The 20,501-nt window shown below is 38.9% G+C and overlaps 1 protein-coding gene and 1 non-coding gene across 3 annotated transcripts in view; both read left to right on the plus strand.

The window, feature by feature from the left end:
- LOC126203227 (protein I'm not dead yet-like) overlaps positions 1–20,501 on the plus strand; it is a 294,708-nt gene that overhangs the window by 220,499 nt on the left and 53,708 nt on the right. For both annotated transcript variants that reach the window (XM_049937472.1, XM_049937473.1), the window contains exons 5-6: positions 7,550–7,653; positions 14,406–14,540. In XM_049937472.1, the coding sequence (XP_049793429.1) occupies positions 7,550–7,653; positions 14,406–14,540 (239 nt within the window). The remainder of the gene's footprint in view (positions 1–7,549; positions 7,654–14,405; positions 14,541–20,501) is intronic.
- Positions 19,440–19,514, plus strand: Trnat-ugu (transfer RNA threonine (anticodon UGU)). The gene has a single exon. It is a non-coding gene; the product is annotated as a tRNA-Thr (tRNA).

Here is a 20,501-nt window from a genome sequence, read left to right on the forward strand (position 1 = left end):
CCTGCCTGTCTTGCACCAGACCATGCTGCAAAAGTTGGTTACTGAGACTTTTGAAAGGTGGTCACATGAGTGTGACTGGACAGTGTAATTGTGATTGTTAGCTGGTCACCAATTGTTGACACTTTACCATTTGGTAAGTACATGCTACTCTTCTATCTGAAATACTAGCATCTATATACTTACATTTTTAATGTAAAGGCAAAGTACAAAATAAGCTATATTAGATTAGGAATATTTATTTCCAGCCACTAAGACAGAATTTATGGAGCAAAGGCTAATAGACATGTAAGTTAAATAATGTAATTGAGTCTCAACTCATTTATGTTTAAATTGTTTCCCAGTAAGAAGAGATGGACTGGACACAGTAATGACAAAGTGTAAGATGAACATGATGCTAAAGTCAAGGAAATGTTCCAAAAAATTTCTCAATAGATGTACAAAGTGGGGGAAATGATAAAGAAACAACAGGGGAAAAGCTGTTGATAATAAAATCCCAAAAACTGCAAGTAATGAATTGTTGATAAACAATTGGAAAAAAATTAGCTAATGTGAGACAAATGAAAGGGTGCACTGTTAGTAAAATTTTACATTAGGAGTTGAAATTTTGAAATATCTGTAACAACACCAGTTCCACAAGTTTGCTTACAACACAGTCATATACAGAGATGTCATGTCATCATAAACTGTTGCTAAGTGCAGAAAGAATTGAAGGTGATCAGTGTTTGATCCAATCAGCTGATCATCAAAATGCATGACTAATAAAAGCAATCTATTAAATTTTAGTTACACAATAACATTACTTAATGTGACATACCAGTGATCACAGACCATGAAGATCACATGCCAACCTTGCTTTGTTCCTCCACAGATAGCGATCTTGTGCACTTTGGATCCAGTTCTCATGGACACGGAATTGCTAAAGATCCATTTGCAGTTCATCATCTCATAGCTTTCTTGGTCTTAGACAATAAATCACACAAATATAAAGGTTATCAATTCAACTGAATACATAGGAATTACACTTAAAAAACTTAAACTGGAACAATCAGATAGTTAATGTAGTCATGAAGACACCCAAGACTGCATTTTTTAGGCAGAACACTGAGAAGATGCAGCAGGTCTACTCAAGAGACTGCTTACAGTACACTTGTCTCCTCTCTGATGGAGTATTACTGTGTGATACTGGAGTCTTATCAGATAGGTCTGATAGAGGACGTTGAAAAAAAAAAAAAAAAAAAAAAAAGAAGGCAACTCATTTTATATTATCTTGAAATAGGAGAGAGACTGTCATGGATTTGATAAGCAGGTTGGTGTGTCAATTGTTAAAACAAAGGCATTTTTTTGCTAAGGTGAGAGATTTTTCACAAAATTTCAATCCACAACTTTTTCCTCTGAGTGCAGATGTATTTTATTGACATCACTCTGCATAGGGAGAAATGATCATCATAATGAAATTAGATAAATCCTTGTATGGAAAGATTTAAGTGTTGACTTTCCCCACATGCTGTCAAAGAGAGGAACAGGAGAGAAATAGTCTGAAGGTGGTTCGATGAACCCTTTGTCAGGCACTTATGCATGAATTGCAGAGTTGTCATGTAGAGGTAGATGTAGATGAACACAAATAAAAACTATAGTAAGTTGTATGTTAACAGGCAAAATGACTCAGTCTTAATTACCAAGCTAATGTAAAAGAATACACAGAGAGTATTTAAAGAAGAGCTCTAAGCTTCATCAAGGATTTGTTTTGTCAGCAGAAGAGCATCACTTAAATGTTCATCAAACTCCAATGGGAGGCACTATAAGAAATATGCTGTGCATCACAGAGCACCTTACTCTAAAAATTCTGAAAGCCCACCAAACTATATGACTCAAAAAATATATAAATCAACTTATACCTTTCATAATGATTATCAGGAAAAAATTAGAGAACTTTGGGTTTATACTAATATGGACAGGTAGTGACAAATTTTCTTGGTGTACATCATCTATGAATGGAGTCAGAAATGAAGAAAATAATTCTGGTATAGCTTTTACCTTCACCCTCTTACCACAGGGTGTCTCATGACATAAAGATGTAGATGTGTACTAGATACGCAGCTATGCTACTGCAAAATAGAAGCTTTCTCAGGAGAATTTGTGGTAATGGTAGAAATCACATGTAAAGGTCACACAAGCAATTATTGTCTAATAAATATATATTCTCAGTCACTGAGTGAAAGGAAAAAACCTTTTGATATTTTGGCTTGGCCTGGTAAAAGTGGTTTCCCATCATGTACCTCCATCATGTTATGATGCAACAGATGTACAATTATACCATGTGGATGACTGCAGTGAGACATTTTGCAGTGAAATATGTTTGTGCTTTCGATGATTACATAAATGAAAAGAGCAGGGAAGGCAAAAGTGAGCACCATATATAGCCAGTTCCTCTGGAATAATGTGAAATAGGCTTCTGAGTTCAGTGGCAGAAACCAACAGATGGATAACCATTAACAGTGCATTGTGACATCATCACATAAAACATTTCACAGCCTGCCAACTGCAAGCTGTGTGAAGCCACATCTCATCACCCTACCTTCTCAGTTCTGAGACAGTAATATATTCCTCCGGAATTTGAAATTGCTGCTTTTTAGTTGAACATTATGACAGTGATTTTGGTTCTGGAAAATGCTAAACTATTAGGACTAATAATTAACACTTATTGTAACATACAGAATTGTTTTATAGGAGCTGTTTCTTTTTCTTGACCTTTTCCACATTCCTGACTATCTCTTTCATGCTGTACTGCTCAAAATAAAAATATAAAACACTACCAATCATCCAAACAAAACTAAGAGAGTACTTGAAAACAGCATGTTTGTACAGTGTTAAGGAATATTTTGAGACTAGTCCAAAATAAGTTGAAAGACATTTTAATGTTAAGGCAATATCTTGAGAAATATGCTACATATATGATGTCAATGACAAGTGCACAAGTTTCTTAAGTTTCATTAACATTCAGGCATTACAGCAGAAAATGAAACTGTGCGCATATACGAGGGTTGTACCAAAAGTAAGGTTCCCAATGAGCTACAGCCTTGACAGAAGGTCCTAAGCTAAATCCGACAACAGTGCCATGCACAGTGGTTCCCCCACTCTTGAGCCCGCCTGTCTGTGATTTGCTGCATCACTCAGTGGTGGCTTGGCAGCCATCAGAGGTGGAAATGTTGATCCCCACTCCAACCAAATGTGAGGTTCGAGCAGTAATCTAGTTTCTCCACACAAGGAAGTTACCGCCCATGGAGATTCATCAGTGACTGACTGAGGTTTATGGTGAAGAGTGCATGTCCATTCAGCATGCCCGCAAATGGTGTAGGGCTTTTGCTGAGGGTCACATGGAAGTTCACAATGAAGGACTGAGTCGAAGACTGCCAGTTTTGGATGCAATTGTCCAGGAGATCAACAGTGAGCTCCTCAAAGATCGAAGGGTCACTGTCCGTGAACTTGTTGAACACATTCCTGAAGCTTCCCATGGCACAATTTAAAGAACTTTAACAGAAATGTTGGGTTATCACAAGGTGTGTGCTTGCTAGGTCCCTCAGATGCTGACTGACAGACACAAGGAGCAAGGCCTTGACTGTCCTCGCAAGTTTCTTCAACAATGTGAGGCAACAAGCAGAAGTTGTTGGACTCTGTCATCACGTCATGAAACATGTGTGTTTCATTACACCTCCAAAACAAAACAACAATCTCGTCAGTGGCTTCACTTGGTTCATCGCCACCAAAGAAATTCAGACAAATGCAGTCGGTAGGAAAGGTTATGGTGACTGTATTTTGGGACTGATTTCATGCAACCTGAGATGATAATAAACTCACATATTGTGAAACATTGGCCAAACCTCTGGCGAGCAATCCAGAATCTTCAGACAGGACGACTGAAGGAGGGAGTTGTACCTCTTCATCACAATGCTCGACCCTACGTCGCTCATGAAACACAGGAGCTTTTGAAGAAATTTGAGTGGACTGTTATGCGCCATCCTCCGTACAGCCTGGACTTAGCACTCAGTGATTATCACCTCTTCCCCAAGCTAAAGGAACACTTACGTTGCAAACACTTCAAGAGTGATGATGAAGTCCAAGCAGAGGTCACACACTTCCTCAACGGGTTAGTGGGAGACTTCTTCAACTTAAGAATACAAAAGCTGGAGCACCATCTTCAAAAGTGGGTAAAAAAATGGAGACCATGTTGAAAAATAGACAAAAGTGTAAGCTTTTCAACAATGTATAAATTAATAACAATAAACAATGTTTTATATTTGTAAAAAATATGGGAACCTTATGACTTATCTTAGAAGAAAGATTAAGGAAAGTCAAACCTACGTTTTTAGCATTTGTAGACTTAGAGAAAGCATTTGACTATGTTGACTGGAATACTCTCTTTCAAAACCTGAAGGTGGCAGGGGTAAAATACAGGGAGAGTAAGGCTATTTACAATTTGCACAGAAAACATATAGCAGCTATAAGAGTCGAGGGGCATGAAAGGGAAGCAGTGGTTGGGAAGGGAGTGAGACAGGGTTGTGGCCTATCCCCGATGTTATTCAATCTGTATATTGAGCAAGCAGTAAAGGAAACAAAAGAAAAATTTGGAGTAGGAATTAAAAGCCATGGAGAAGAAATAAAAACTTTGAGGTTCGCCGGTGACATTGTAATTCTGTCAGAGACAGCAAAGGACCTGCAAGAGCAGCTGAACAGAATGGACAGTGTCTTGAAGGGAGGATATAAGATGAACATCAACTAAAGCATAACAAGGATAACAGGATGTAGTCGAATTAAGTCGGGTGATGCTGAGGGAATTAGATTAGGAAATGAGACACTTAAAGTAGTAAAGGAGTTTTGCTATTTGAACATCAACTAAAGCATAACAAGGATAACAGGATGTAGTCGAATTAAGTCGGGTGATGCTGAGGGAATTAGATTAGGAAATGAGACACTTAAAGTAGTAAAGGAGTTTTGCTATTTGGGGAGCAAAATAACTGATGATGGTCGAAGTAGAGAGGATATAAAATGTAGACTGGCAATGGCAAGGAAAGAATTTCTGAAGAAGAGAAATTTGTTAACATCGAGTATAGATTTAAATGTCAGGAAGGCGTTTCTGAAAGTATTTATATGGAGTGTAGCCATGTATGGAAGTGAAACGTGGACGATAAATAGTTTGGACAGGAAGAGAATAGAAACTTTCGAAATGTGGTGCTACAGAAGAATGCTGAAGATTAGATGGGTAGATCACATAATTAATGAGGAGGTATTGAATAGAATTGGGGAGAAGAGGTGCTTGTGGCACAACTTGACTAGAAGAAGGGATCAGTTGGTAGGACATGTTGTGAGGCATCAAGGGATGACCAATTTAGTATTGGAGGGCAGCGTGGAGGGTAAAAATCGTAGAGGGAGACCAAGAGATGAATACACTAAGCAGATTCAGAAGGATGTAGGTTGCAGTAGGTACTGGGAGATGAAGAAGCTTACACAGGATAGAGTAGCATGGAAAGCTGCATCAAACCAGTCTCAGGACTGAAGGCGACAACAACAACCAGTAAACCCACAATTCCTTAAAGGATCAAACCCCTATGTATAAAACAGCTGATTACTTAAATATTTGATGTTAAGTGTGTAAGGAATAAAAAGATTAGAAAAAGTTTCAAATTATGTTTAAAGTTTCTAGGAAGTTGCTAAATGCTCTCATTATGAAATACTGGATGAGTGTCAGATAGTTTGGACTCCTTTTAAAGCAAAAGCTAGTTTTTCCCACGTCAGTGTCTCCTGAGCTATATGTTGTATAGTGATGCAATTTTGCATGTCTGTTGAGTGGTAAATGTGGACACTGCTTGCTAAATATGTCACAAATAGAGTTAATAGTAAAGAAGGAATAAATTAAAATGTCATGCAAAATGTTAAAGATTTTCTGCGTGAGCAGCAAAAATTTTGTAAATGATAAGATTTTTTCTTTCATCATTTTGTGGTGGGCATAAATAAGAAAAAGTTTTGTAAAGATTTGAAATGATGTATACAGTTTGTTGGAAGTCACTAAGTGCTCTCGTTCTCAAATCTGGATGAATATATTCTGGGTAGTGGGCACAAAATAGTTTCCTTGTCTCAAGACATGTACACTGACTGTAATACTTGCCTTAGTGTGTAAACCTTTAACATGAGATTATACCCCTTAATGAGTAGATTACCACACTATTTAAAACTTTTAAATTTGGTCAGTAACTATATGAAATATTGAAAATAAAATTTTTGTTGCCCCTGGAAGCCTTTAGTTAGGCAACTTACAATTAAATTGAGGACCATGAACCAGGCTAGCCATTTGGTGTATATAAGTGTCTATTGCAAAATAATATAAGTGCTCAAAATGTAATTTACACTGTAACAGTAAATTGGAAATATATTTGTACATTTGTGTATCCAGTATCACAATCAAAGGATGAATGAATGAATAAATGAATAACATATGAATGTGATAGTTGATGGATAAAAGAATTATGAAAAATAATTAATCAGTTGGTATCCAATTTTTCCTCCCTTTATGTTAGAAATATTTTAGAACAATGCTAAATCTGTCATAGAAATTATACATAAATCAGTAACATCTATGTTGTGCATTTGGTTAAGCCCACCACTGTTAAAAATGAGATGACAAATAAACTACACACCATACAGCAGTTACTATTTATTTATTTGTTATTCAATGTATTTAAAGCATCTTCAGGTGTGCAATCTTATTATATTAATGGAATGTATGTGATTACTAAAAATCAGTGTCATCTACACTTCATCAGTGTGGCTTTGAACCTAAAGATGATGGAGTGAAAACTCCTTAAATATTTTATGTAATGAATAAATATTAGTAGAGATTGTATGCAATGTGTTACATTTGTCACTCCATTAAGCTGGCTTTAAAATGAATTTTTCAGTAAATGCAAGAGCACGGTTAGTGGGAAAGTATGAAAGCAATAAGTTTATGAAATTTTTCATAGTTCTGTTAGTAAGTAAGAGCATTGGAAAACATGGTGAGATGTAACTGAAATAAGGACAGAACAAAACAAGAAATAGGGTATGTGATAAAAAGATAATGGGAATTTGCTACAGAAGAAAAATAGGGAGAAGTACAGCAGACAGATGCAGAAATGAAAAGTTTGTCTAGAGGTAGAGGGGGGGGGGGGGGGGGGGAGAGAGAAGTTCAAATTTCAAGAATCAGAGTGGAACAGCCACCTGCAAGTTTTTATTGCACAGAGAGATTTAATGGCTGACAAGAACAACTTCATGTGTCTCTGTTGTTTTTGGTAGGACACTGTCTTCTGGAATGTAATGTTCTCTGTCAAAAGTAATGTTAATATAAATTTGTTCTGCCTGAATGTTAATGTGTAACACACAAAAAATACTGTTGTGAATCATTTTAACAATGAAGTATTGTAATACACATTGTTATGTGTCATACATACATACAAGCACCTGAAATATGTGCTGTATTACAGCCTGAAACTATAAACCAACCATTTTTATTATTTTCCAGTATGAAAAGGCAGAAAAAAGGTCTGCAATTCTTGCAATTGACGAAGCCTTTGCGGAATACACTCAAGAAACAACTGGAAAAGAAACTAAACAGGACAGTCCAGAGTAAGTGCAATGCAACTGACAAGGCCTATAAAATAAAAAATGTAAGAATCTTTCTCAGCCTTGAACATGTGGAATGAGAATAAAAAAAAATATTAAATGCAAACTAAAGATCATAATGAGAGTTTAAGGAATTAAATGTAAAGACTTAAAGAAAGGTCAATTAGAGGAACAACATTTCATATGAGAATCACATGAAACTAATGCAGTGCCTTAATTCACGATAAAGCAGGACTTTCAGGGCAAAGTTTGATAGTAGTTAGTTATGTTCCATGTAACACGTTTATATGGCTACAAGTTGGTCAACTGAGCATCTTTAACTTATTACCATTTCTGTTTGTGAGTTGTTAAGAAGAAAAAACTTAAGCCTGCATTGGAAAACACCTTTGGTGTCAGTCAGTCTTTTTATTTTTACATAAGTGTTATCAAAGAGTTTCAGAACTATATTTCACTCCACTGTGTGCTAAGTGTTTCATAGCTATGTATTTCACTCCATTGTGTACCAAAGGTTGATCTACCAGAAAGCAGCACAGGTAACATTCCCTCCTGGTGTTGTTGTTCTTGTCATCAGTCTGAAGACTGATTTGACATCATTCTCCCTGCTAATTTATATAAAAATTTAAACTAAAACAAGTATAAAGGTTTACGTGTTCATTAAACTAGATATGAGGCAGTGGTGTCATAACTCAAGGAGGAATTGGTATCATCTGGACAGGAGCATGTAAAGAAATTTTTGCACAAATGTAGAAGGCAAGGTAACCAAGTACTTGATAGATATGTAGCTGGTAGAGCAGCTTATGACAGTTTGGAGAGTCACTAACAAACTTAGAAGTACTTTCAGGCAGGGTCCAATGAAGTTCATATTGTATTATAAATGACCTGGTAAGCAATATTAATAGTAAACCCAGACTATTTGTAGTTAATGAATTTATGTATAATGGCATACAATCTGATTAGTCAGAATCTGAAAACATTTCAAAGTGATGCAAAGGTTAGCATTTTTATCTTTCTTAACATCTAAAGTAAGTTGACAATTTTCAGAGTAGGCATTCAGTATTGTTTTGATGGATATCTTGTTACACCCACCATTTACAAAACTGTACTTTTTCCAATCAACTGTTGAATGATTAATGTCTCCTACAATGATGGCACTGTGATTGGGAAACATACATACATTTTAGATGTTTTTGTTAAAGTTTTTGGTTACATCTGGGGCTGACTATGGTGGTTGATAGAAGGACTTAATTGCAATTTAATATCCATCTTTGACTCTCACTCTTGTCCAAACACTCTCACAAGCAGATGTCATTTTCTCCCTTCTGAGTTAGCACCATTTAAACATTTGACCTTTCATCCCTGGAACACCATGTATGTCATAAAAAATGGTAGTTCATCATGCAAGGACCCACAGTGATAGGGTTGCAATATATATCATCCAAATTACTGTGAACTCCTCCTACAATTACAAAATATTGCAGGATGTGCAGTGGATAAAACTTTTACTTTCACTGCTGGGTGTAATCATTAGGTTAGGTTAGGTTAGTGTTGTTTAACGTCCCGTCGACAACAAGGTCATTAGAGACGGAGCGCAAGCTCGGGTTAGGGAAGGATGGGGAAGGAAATCGGCCGTGCCCTTTGAAAGGAACCATCCCGGCATTTGCCTGAAACGATTTAGGGAAATCACGGAAAACCTAAATCAGGATGGCTGGAGATGGGATTGAACCGTCGTCCTCCCGAATGCGAGTCCAGTGTGCTAACCACTGCGCCACCTCACTCGGTGTAATCATTAGCTTGGGGCATGAGCAGCATGGTACAATTGCAAAGAGACAGAGATGGGAGTCCAATGACAACATTTAAAGGGAAATCACACTGCATTAATATGTAGTTACACCAGTTCATTTTTTGTTATTGTAGTCCCTATCAAATATAGTACTGAATGACTTTCATGGCAGTTATAAATTTTTGAAATTTTTCATTAAAGTTCACCTCATATCAGTCCCAAAAATGGGACAACAATGAGCTTGATCCATAGATAAATAGCCTCTTGCATAATTAATTTGTGTTACTAACTGTAATGCATTTTATCTTTACAGAAAAATTTGTCCATAAAACCTCTGACATTTTATTTCTTACTGACGTACCACCTGCACTTATTTCTTGAGAGCAAATTATATTACTTTAGAGGCTGTATTCACTGCACCCAATCAAAACTGTTGAACTCCTGAAACTCACTTTGTCACACCTTAATTTATATGCAAATTGTTCATGAGGCAGCCAAACAAATAGCCATTTAAGCTCAAAAACATTTTTAATTAAATGATTTAGTCTTCACAGTTATGCTGATAAGAACATGCACTGTTTATACAAGGGTCACTCCAAAATAAATGCATACTATTTTTGTAAAAATACAGTTTTCATTCTGCATGTGTGAAAGTTTTACAGTGTGTAGATAATCCTTCCTGCTTGTTTTCAAACTTCGTTCAACCTGTTCCCGTGAGTGGCGCTGTCACAGCATGTCTTCAAGATGGCTGCTACACTTGACGTTTGTCAGAAGCAACGTGCTGTCATAGAATTCCTATGCTGTGAAAACAAGACACTGGGAAACATCCACAAAAGGTTGAAAAAGGTGTATGGAAATGTTGCTGTTGATCGCAGTACAGTTAGTCCGTGAGCAAGCAGGTTACTTGATGAAAGCGGGCATGGCAATATTGAGGATTGTCCTTGCAGTGGCAGACCTCAATATGCACATACTCCAGACAATGTGCACAGAGTTAATGAATTGGTGACTGCTGACAGACGCATCACGGTGAACGAACTGTCACGCTACTTTGGGATAGGGGAAGGAAGTGTTTGCAGAATACTGAAAGTGTTGGCGTTAAACAAGGTTCATGCCAGGTGGGTTCCCAGGATGTTGACAGTGGCTCACAAAGAAGCAAGAAAAATTGTGTGCTGCGAACTTTTGGAACAGTACGAGAATGGTGGAGATGAATTTCTTGGAAGAATTGTGACAGTTGATGAAACTTGGCTCCATCATTTTTCACCAGAGACAAAGAGGCAATCAGTGGAGTGGCATCATGCAAATTCACCCAAGAAAAATAAATAAATTCGAAACCACACCTTCTGCTGGAAAAGTTATGGCTACGGTGTTTTTCAATTCCGAAGGACTCTTGCTTGTGAACATCATGCCAAGTGGAACCACCATAAATTCTGATGCATATGTGACGACACTGCAGAAACTTTAAGCTCGACTAAGTCGTGTTCAACCACATCAGCAAAAGCAGGATGTTTTGCTGTTGCACGACAATGCATGGCCACATGTCAGTCAAAATACGATGGAAGCGATCACAAAACTTGGATGGACAACACTGAAACACCCACCTTACAGTCCTGACTTGGCTCCATGTGACTATCATCTCTTTGGGAAACTGAAAGACTCTCTTTGTGGAACAATGTTTGAAGGTGATGTCTCCCTTGCGCATGCTGCCAAACATGGCTCCAACAGGTTGGTCCAGAAGTTTACTGTGTGGGTATACAGGCGCTGGTTCCAATATGGCATAAGGCAGTTGAGAGGGATGGAAATTATGTAGAGAAATGAAAATATTGTTCCTAAAGGATGTATCTACACACTGCAAAACTTTCAAACATGTAGAATAAAAGATGGATTTTGAAAAAAATTGTGTGCATTTCTTTTGGAATGACCCTCGTATCATGCTGCTGTCTATTTATGCCACTATATGATTCTTTGTACTTGACTTGGTGTCCAAATTGCAAAAGCCATGTACAACACTTTAGCATATTGTCTACTTGCTGCTCTCTGTTGCTGACTAGCCTGTTGCACTCTTTTTTCATTTATGTGACACATAATGCTGAGTAAGCTCTTAATCAGTCTTATCATCTTATGTTCTGATCATCACAAGAAGTTAAACTATGGAGACATACTGAGTTTGACTGCACCCATCAACCTCTAAGTGATGCTGTGGTATCAGAGTTGAAAAAGGGACTAAATTTTTCACCCACTCCAAAGACTTTGCCCTTCAAAATTTCTCGTGTGATTGTTAAAGGAATAAGGTGAGAGACTTGTAGGGCCACAACTAGGATGCTTGCACCCAAGCAAAAGCCCATCACTGAGGAAAGAAAAATGCTCTATTATTTAAGAGATGACACAGAAATAGTAATTTTATCTGCTGACAAGGGAAACACTACTCTTCTCTTTTCTGCAAAATCTTCTTTTAACAAGATAGTGGATTTACTGCAGGACTCAGGATATTTTTGTCTCCAAAAAGATCCAACAGATGGAGTACAATGAAAGACATCCACCTCCTCAAATGGGGCCAATTTTCTGACCATCTGAAAAAGAGCTTAAGAGTATGAGCAACAGTTTCCTTATAACTCTAAAGCCTGCCAAAGATACATAAAGGAATTCTGATTTGATGCATTTTAAGCAATAAAGGAGGTACAACATACTGCATAACAAAACATCTGACTTGTCTTTTGAGCTGTTTGGTAGGGAAATGAGAACACCATACTTGAAATTCAGAAGACTTTATAAGGTGACTGAAGAACCTGCATCTTGAACCAACTGACATATTAGTGTGTTTTGATGTAGTCTCTCTGTTCACATGAGTGCCTCTGGTAGGTTGACTGCAGCTCATAGGAGCTTAGCTGAAAGAGGATATCTTACATCTTTCCAAGCATGTACTTACCTCAGATTACTTTTTATTTAATGACCAATATTTTGAGCAAACTGATGGTGCTGCCCTCTGTCTCCCATAGAAGCCAACCTTTTTATGGAAGACTTTGAGGACAAAGCACTTAAATCAGAGGTTTTGAAATGTGTTTTGCAGATATGTAGACGATAATTCATGGTATGGCCACATAGCACAGTAATGCTTCCATCATTTTTGGAACATATTAACTCCATCCATCTTAAATTTGCTTTACTATCAAACTGGAGAAAAGTGAGACCTTTCATTTCTGCAAGTCCTGGTTCTTAGAAAAGAAGATGGCTCCTTAGGTCACAGTGTACTTCATAAACTAGCACACACTGATCTGTATCTATCAGCTACAAGTTGCCAACACCCACCCCAATGCACCAGTGTACATAGGCTCATGTTCAAAAGGCAAGAGCTATCTCAGATGCAGCAGAACTTATCCATCTGTACCGAGCGAGGTGGCGCAGTGGTTAGCACACTGGACTCGCATTCGGGAGGATGACGATTCAATCCCATCTCCAACCATCCTGATTTAGGTTTTCCATGATTTCCCTAAATCGTTTCAGGCAAATGCCAGGATGGTTCCTTTGAAAGGGCATGGCCGATTTCCTTCCCGATCCTTCCCTAACCCGAGCTTGCGCTCCGTCTCTAATGACCTCGTTGTCGACGGGACGTTAAACAACACTAACCTAACCTACCCTTATCCATCTCTGCTTTGTATTTGTCCAGAATGGGTACTCCAAAAGCAGATTCAAAATGCATTTTAGCTAAGACACACTAAACCTCATTATAGAGCATGATGTTGTTTGCAATTTATGTTGGTGGCGTGTACTTTAAGATTGATGGGCTATTCAGGAGATATCAAATAACTTGTGTCTTCCACCCTCTGATGTAAACAAACAACCTAGGTCTGTGGAGACCAGGAATACATAAAAGTCCATGCCAGAGTGGGAAACCTTACATTGGCCCAACATGTCACACTACTAAGGATAGATGTGATGAAGATGGACGTCACACCAAAATAGGGTCAGCCAGAAAAAATCTGTTGCTGCTGAACACTTTCTTGACCTGGGACATGACAGGAGCTGTGCACAGACAAAGATCCTCCATCCACCTCCACTCCATCATTAAAGAAACAAACAAAATACATTAAATAACAATTTAATTAACAGAGACATGGGATTTCAGCTCAGCGAAGTGTGGAACTAGTGCTGGTAGCTTTAACGGATCATCAGCTGCAAACAAATGAATAGAGTTCTCACAGATTGGGAATTGAAGCTAGGACAGTTAAGTAGGGCACCAGCATTTGGCTCATGCACATACACTTGGACCATGACTTGTGGTCCCACTTTTCCTGTGATGTGCATGAAAAGACCATGGCCCATTTCCCGGGCAGTCGCTGTCCTCATGTGCAATGACATTATAGCCCAGACCCTTGATGCCTGCACTTTTCTAGAGAGGCACTGCATAAATTAGCAAGCCACAACAGCAATTTGTCAGTAGCACCTATAGATGACAAGCAGTTGTCTCATGGAAATACCACACAGTATACACAACCTTATCCAACACAACAACCCATGAAACATTCAGGCAGGCTCTTAATACTTCAGTAACTTTGCTTTTTATGATTTATGGAGTACTGTGGATTAGTGAATGGAAATGTGTAATAACTTATATGAACCTTACTCAAATGGTTTTATCACTTTTCACACCCAATGAAAATAGAGGCAAAATATGTGGCATGTAAACAGATCACATACTGACCATGGCTCCTTTTGTCCATCTACTGTAGCTGTATTGACATAATGGTAAGTATTATTATGGGTCATTACTACCACTAAACTCTCCACTTATTGGGCATGGGAGGAAAAGAGTTTTACCTGTTGGATGGGAAACTCCAACAATCAAATATTTTATGGCATTAGTCAAAATTCCTTCATTTAAAATAATGAGAACGGATGATGCAAGCCATTGCAGTTGAAATCTGGAATGAAGAGCACAAAGATACAAATTGCATGATTAGTGTGCTTTCTTTTCACACAGGGATGAAGAGGAAGAGACTCCAGATAAAGAAGCTGTTGCATATTTCCTTGGAATATGTTATGCTGCCACTTTGGGTGGGACTGGAACCCTCATAGGAACTGGAACAAATCTCATATTCAAAGGAATATTTGCAACGTAAGTATCACCCATATATTTTGCAAAAATGCTTTAAATGCTTGTATATTTTTAAATGAGAAGTATATGATGTAATAAATTTAATATTAAAAGAAACCTTATATGAAAGGACAGCTGTATAAAAGAAGAATCAATACAATCTTTATTCCTGTCAGTGAGATCCATCATTTTTTTACTTTAATAGGCACAGCATCTATAGTCTGCAATGACAAATATTGACTGCTGTCTGAAACTGAAATAATTCTTGAATGCAGAAAAGTACTGAGAAGGAATATTGCTGATAATACATTAATTGGTAATACTATGTGAATGATATACTGCATACTGTGTAATCTAAGTGACACACAATATTCAGTGAACAAAAGACATGTATATTTGGAAAGCATAATAACAAAATAGACTTTAGCTCCTCTTCATCATAAAATGAAGTAAAATTCCTTCAATTTTAGTTCCTCAGTGCGTTCTTGCTGGCAGAAAGTCAAATGATTAGCAGCAGTGTGCTTAATCTAAGGAACAATATCAGTCTCCTATTTTCAGTGAGTGTCTGATGATCTCCCCATCCCCCTCATCATATGTATAAAATCATGTGTAACCTGTATGTTATCAGATGTCCCGAGGTGCTGAAGTGGAGGGAAAATAGTATTTAGGAATGAATTAAGGGATATATGAGCAGGAATATCACTATGACTGTTTTTATGAAAGGCATTAGGCTGGTTTATTTGTAGACTATTGAATTGCAGTAGTAGCCTGGTATACCACAGTCCAATATACGACGGACTTGGTATGAAGTATGAAGTATGTCCTCCAAAACAAAATATCATTTGTGAATGATTCTGCATTACAATTTACTCCTGCAACCTCCATGATCTCTAAGAATAACCAGAACAGATGGACAGAATTAAAATTAACCTTTGGTTTGTCTTATCCACATATTGAGATTGTTGCTGGACAGAAGCTTTGAATACACATCTCATGGTTAACATTGGGGCACACCATATAGCGGAGATGCTGAGTTGTACAACAAAAAGATTTCACAATTAAAGCTTTTGGCCATTGGTCTTTGTCAACAATGAATACACACATGTGCACACCACTTTGATTTACATGGAACAAAGATTTTGTAGCTTACGACAGATAGATCTCAAGATGGAAATATCACTGTGGAATTTGCCAAAAGATCATTGAAGGAGAAGCAAGGTCTTCCAACAATGAATCTGCTTCACAGTTTCCTGAAATTCTTCACAAAATAATGGTGTATGAAAATTGAAACGATCTTAAAGCATATAATTGTGATAAAACAGCACTTTATTATCAGTTTCTTCCAACCAGATCTCTTGATACAAAAATGAGCAAATAAGAGAGGTTTGAAAATGAATAAAGATGGTATAACCCTCTTCTTTGCCACAAATAAATTGAGCAACCATAAGCTGAAATCTCTTTGTATAGGTGAAAGTAAAAGCTCAAAATGTTTCAAGCTTGTAAAAGCATCATCATTATAATTCGCTTGCAGGCATTCAAAGAATGCTTGGACGACATGACATTTTCACCAATTAGTTTCAAGAAGAGTTTGTTCAATCAGTGATGAAGCACCTGTTATCACATAAGCTAAGAGAAGAAGCTCTATTAGTACTTGATCACTGCCCAGCTCATACATCTGTTGAAGTGTCTGTTATTGCCAAAAAAACATGACTGCATTAATTTGGCCACTGGATCAAGGCATCATATGAGCATTTAAGGCTTGTTATTACCATGAACTGCTCACTTCATTAGTAAATTCAGGTGAGGAAATGGAAATGTTCTTGAAATCTGTAATTATGAATTGCCGGAACAAGTGTTCTATTGAAAAAAAAAAAAAAAAAAAAAAAAAAAAAAAAAAAAAAAAAAAAAAAAAAAATGTAACAGAAGAACTCTACAGTGACATAGATTTCAACAACAGTGACAAACACTCTGAATGTAATATTCTGCAGTGCAACATTGATATTGAAGACTTGAACCATTCGGTAATAATCAACATCAAAGAACTGTTTTTGAAGATGACAAGGACATTATTGATGATGTTCGAAATGATAGTGAACCAGTCATGGATGAGGATGATGAAGTTGAAGAAGAAATATAGATGATGTTCTCAGAAAGTATAGATGATGTTCTCAGAACATGTGGAATATTGGATAATATAAATAATGTGAGTATGTGGATGGAGTGTCAAAGTGAACCAAACTAAAATGAGTTGTAGCACCAGATGAACATAAAACAATACACACTAAAGAAACTGCATGAAAGAACCAACCAAATAGAGCTAACTTACTTCTTTAGTAGAATAATCATGTACTGTAGCTTGCAGGCAATGCAGTAAATTTTTACACTGTATTTGATGGTGTACTTCATACAATGTATTTAAATTCATGTTATTATTTAGTCAGCATTTGAGTGAAGTTTATCTAATTGCTGTACCCAATAATTTTCTGAAATGTTTTACTTCTAATGTTCCTTAAATTTAAATACAGCATAGTACAGTATGCATAGTATTACATTTTGTTATTTACTGTAAAGAAGAAACATTAAGTTGCAGACACACACAATTAAAAGGCACTTTTGTAAGCTTTCAGCCATTGCCTTCATCAGCAAAAGAGAATGCAGTATCCTGCCCACTCGTATAATATAGGGTGACTAGGAAGCTGTTTCCTCAGATTGCTAGCACACAATTCAAGCAAATCATATCAATGTAGTATATTACAGTAAGTTAAATTGACAACACTTAACTTTGCATATTCACAGAGTTGTGTCGCAAGCAAATGGTGAAATGACAATAATCAATGTCCTTTGCTATATACAGTTTCAATGCAAGCAAAAAAATTCAGTTCACAAGTCACTGCGGTAGTGTTGGTATGACAGCTGTCTTCCACTCTGGCACTGGCTAGGTGACGCGGTGCTTATATTCTCCTCATATAGATGCAGCTCCAGTTGTGGTGTCATGCTAGCCAGCGTACTATTGGCTGATGTTTCACAGCCCTCTCTGCTTTTGCGTTCTTAATCTTCATGTTGGCGCTTGTCGTTGTGCCGGAACAAAGAAACACACACCATTCATACACACAAACAAGCACACCTCATGCACACATGACTGCCAATTCTGATGTCCTTGGACCACAGTGTAACTATCACATGGGATGCGAGTAGCAATCTGGATGTGGCGGGGAAGGGATAGTAGTGTATGAATGGGGGAGAGAGATGAACACTATCTGGTGGAGTGTGCAGGGGCTAGAATGCCAACAGGTGCAGCATCAGGACGTTGTGGGGCAGAGAGATGGTGAAAAAAGGAGTGAAAAAGGAGAGGAGTGGGGCAAGATGGGTGGCTGCATTGGCAGGCAGCAACGAACAAAGAGGATGGGAGACGAGAACGGAAAGGAAGTGATAGAACAGGGGTGGGGGTGGGGGTGGGTGGTGGGGGTGGGGGTGGGGGGAGAAACCTATTTGGTGCAGGAAGTGGGGCAGTATGTTACCATAGGTTGTGGTTTGGATAATTACGAGGCTCAAGAATGTATTATAAGGATAACTACCATCTGTGCAGTTCAGAAAGGCTGGTGGTGGTGGTGGTTGTGGTGGTGGTGGTGCTGGTGGTGGGGGTGGGGGGAGGGGGGGGATGATACAGACGACTTGGGTAGTGAAGCAGCTACTGATGAAATCAAGGATGCTATGTTCAGCTGCATGTTGTGCCACAGGGTGATCTACTTTGCTCTTGGCCACAGTTTGGTGGTGGCCGTTCATCCTCGTGGACATCTGGTTGGTAGAAATACCAATACAAAAAGCTGTGTGATGATTGCAGCAGGGCTGGTAAATGAAATGGCTGCTTTCACAGGTGGCCTGGCTCCTGATGGATTAGGATAAACACGTGACAGGACAGGAATAGAAAGTGCTGGGTGGGTGGATTGGGTGGGTCTTGCATCTGGTTCTTCCACAGGGATATGATCCTTGTGGCACAGGTTGGATTGGGGGTGACATAGGGATTGACTAGGATGTTTTGGAGGTGGGGTGGGTGATGGAACATCACTTTAGGAGGTGTGGAAAGGATCTCAGGTATGATGTTCCTCATTTCAGGGCATGATGATAGGCAATCAAAGCTCTGGTGATGGATGTAGTTCAGTTGTTCCAGTCCAGGGTGCTACTGGGTGACGAAGGGGGCACTCCTTTGTGCTGATTCTTGGGGGTTGGTGGGAAGTTTGGGGATGTGAGGGGAAATGGCACCAGAGATCTGTTTGCGGACTAGGTGGCTGTTTGTGAAGGTCTTGGTGAGACACTCAGCTTACTGAACAAGGGAGTTCTTGTCACTGCAAATACACCATACCCTGCTGGCCAGGTTGTATGGCAGGGATTTTTTGATGAGAAAGGGATGACAGCTGTGAACAAGCAGGTACTGTTGGTGGCTGGTGGGTTTAATGTGGACAGTGGTATGGATGGAGAGGAAGAGGTCAATGTCTAGGAAGGTGGCATACTGTGTTGAGGAGGACCAGGCAAAGGGGATGGGGGAGAAGGTGTTGAGGTTGTGAAGAAATGAAGAAGGGTGTCTAGGCCCTGGGTCTAGATCATGAAGACGTCAATAAACCCTGAACTAGACTAGTGGTTTGTCAATTTAGGAGGCTTGGAAGGTCTCCTCTAGGTGACCCACAAACAGATTGACATAGCAGAGTGCAATGCAGGTGCCAACAGCTGACTGAGGATTTGTTTGTATACCTTCCCTGCAAAGGAGATATAGTAGTGGGTTAGGATAAAGTTAGTAAGGTAATGAGTATGATGGGCAAACATCTATTAGGCGCACTACAAATGTAGTGATGTGGACATGTTGGGAATTTGGGTCTCACAGGGAGTGTGCAAGGGATAAGTCCCTGCAGGCGCACTATCCGCTGTGCCCTCGGTGGCTCAGATGGATAGAGCGTCTGCCATGTAAGCAGGAGATCCCGGGTTCGAGTCCCGGTCGGGGCACACATTTTGAACATGTCCCCAGTGAAGTATATCAACGCCTGTTTGCAGCTAGGGTGTCCATTTAATTACCATTTAATTGGAAGTCGTGTTGGACTTCTGGGGTGGAATCACTCTGGCAGAAATTATAGGTGGAGGAGATCTTCTGCCAGGTAGTCACTGGGATTCACAACAACAGTGATGGAACCTTTGTCTGCATGTAGGATAGTTGGGTCATGATTTGTTTTGAGGTTGTGTATGGCTACTCTTTCTTCTACTGAGAGGTTAGTGTTCTGTGGAAGGGACTTGGGGAAGGATGATGAGATGAAGTTGGAGGTAAGGAATTCCTTGTAGGTGACCAGCGAGTGGTTAGGTTGGAGGTGGGGGGGGGGGGGGGGGAGGATCACAGTTGGATGGTTGTATGAACTGGAAGAGGCAGGATTCAATGATGGAATTGGGTTGGTTTTGGTTGGAGGGATTGGCAGAACAGAAGTTCTTCCATTGCTGGGATTGAGAGAAGAAGAGGTCTTTGACAAGTCCAGCATGGTTAAATTCAGGTGCAGGGCTAAAAATGAGGCCTTTGGATAGGACTGAAACTTCTGTGGAGCTGAGGGTTTTGGTGGAAAGGTTAACAACAGTGTTATGGGAATGTTTTGACTCTGGATTTGGAGGTGAGTTAGTAGGGAGTTTTGGAGGATGTGGCAAGTTGAAAATGTGAACTTGGGCAGGCTTTAGATACCATGAGAGATGGATGAGGAGGAACACTGTGGATAGGTTAGAGGTTGGATAGTGTTGTCCTGAGGAAGCAGTACGATGTCAGCAAGTTGGATACCTGGAGTGCTCCTACAAGTGCTGGAGAGTAAGAAATTCAATTTCGGAGCTGTGATATATGGAGTTGGGATTGCACAGTAGTAGTATCTTGCAAAGGGAGCAGTGGTGGTTCTGGGATGCCTGTGCAATGAAGATGTGTTTCTGCAGTACCAGGTTTGTGATGCCCATGGACTGGCAGAT

Source organism: Schistocerca nitens, chromosome 9, assembly GCF_023898315.1.
Source record: "Schistocerca nitens isolate TAMUIC-IGC-003100 chromosome 9, iqSchNite1.1, whole genome shotgun sequence".
NCBI classification, from domain to species: Eukaryota; Metazoa; Arthropoda; class Insecta; order Orthoptera; family Acrididae; genus Schistocerca; species Schistocerca nitens.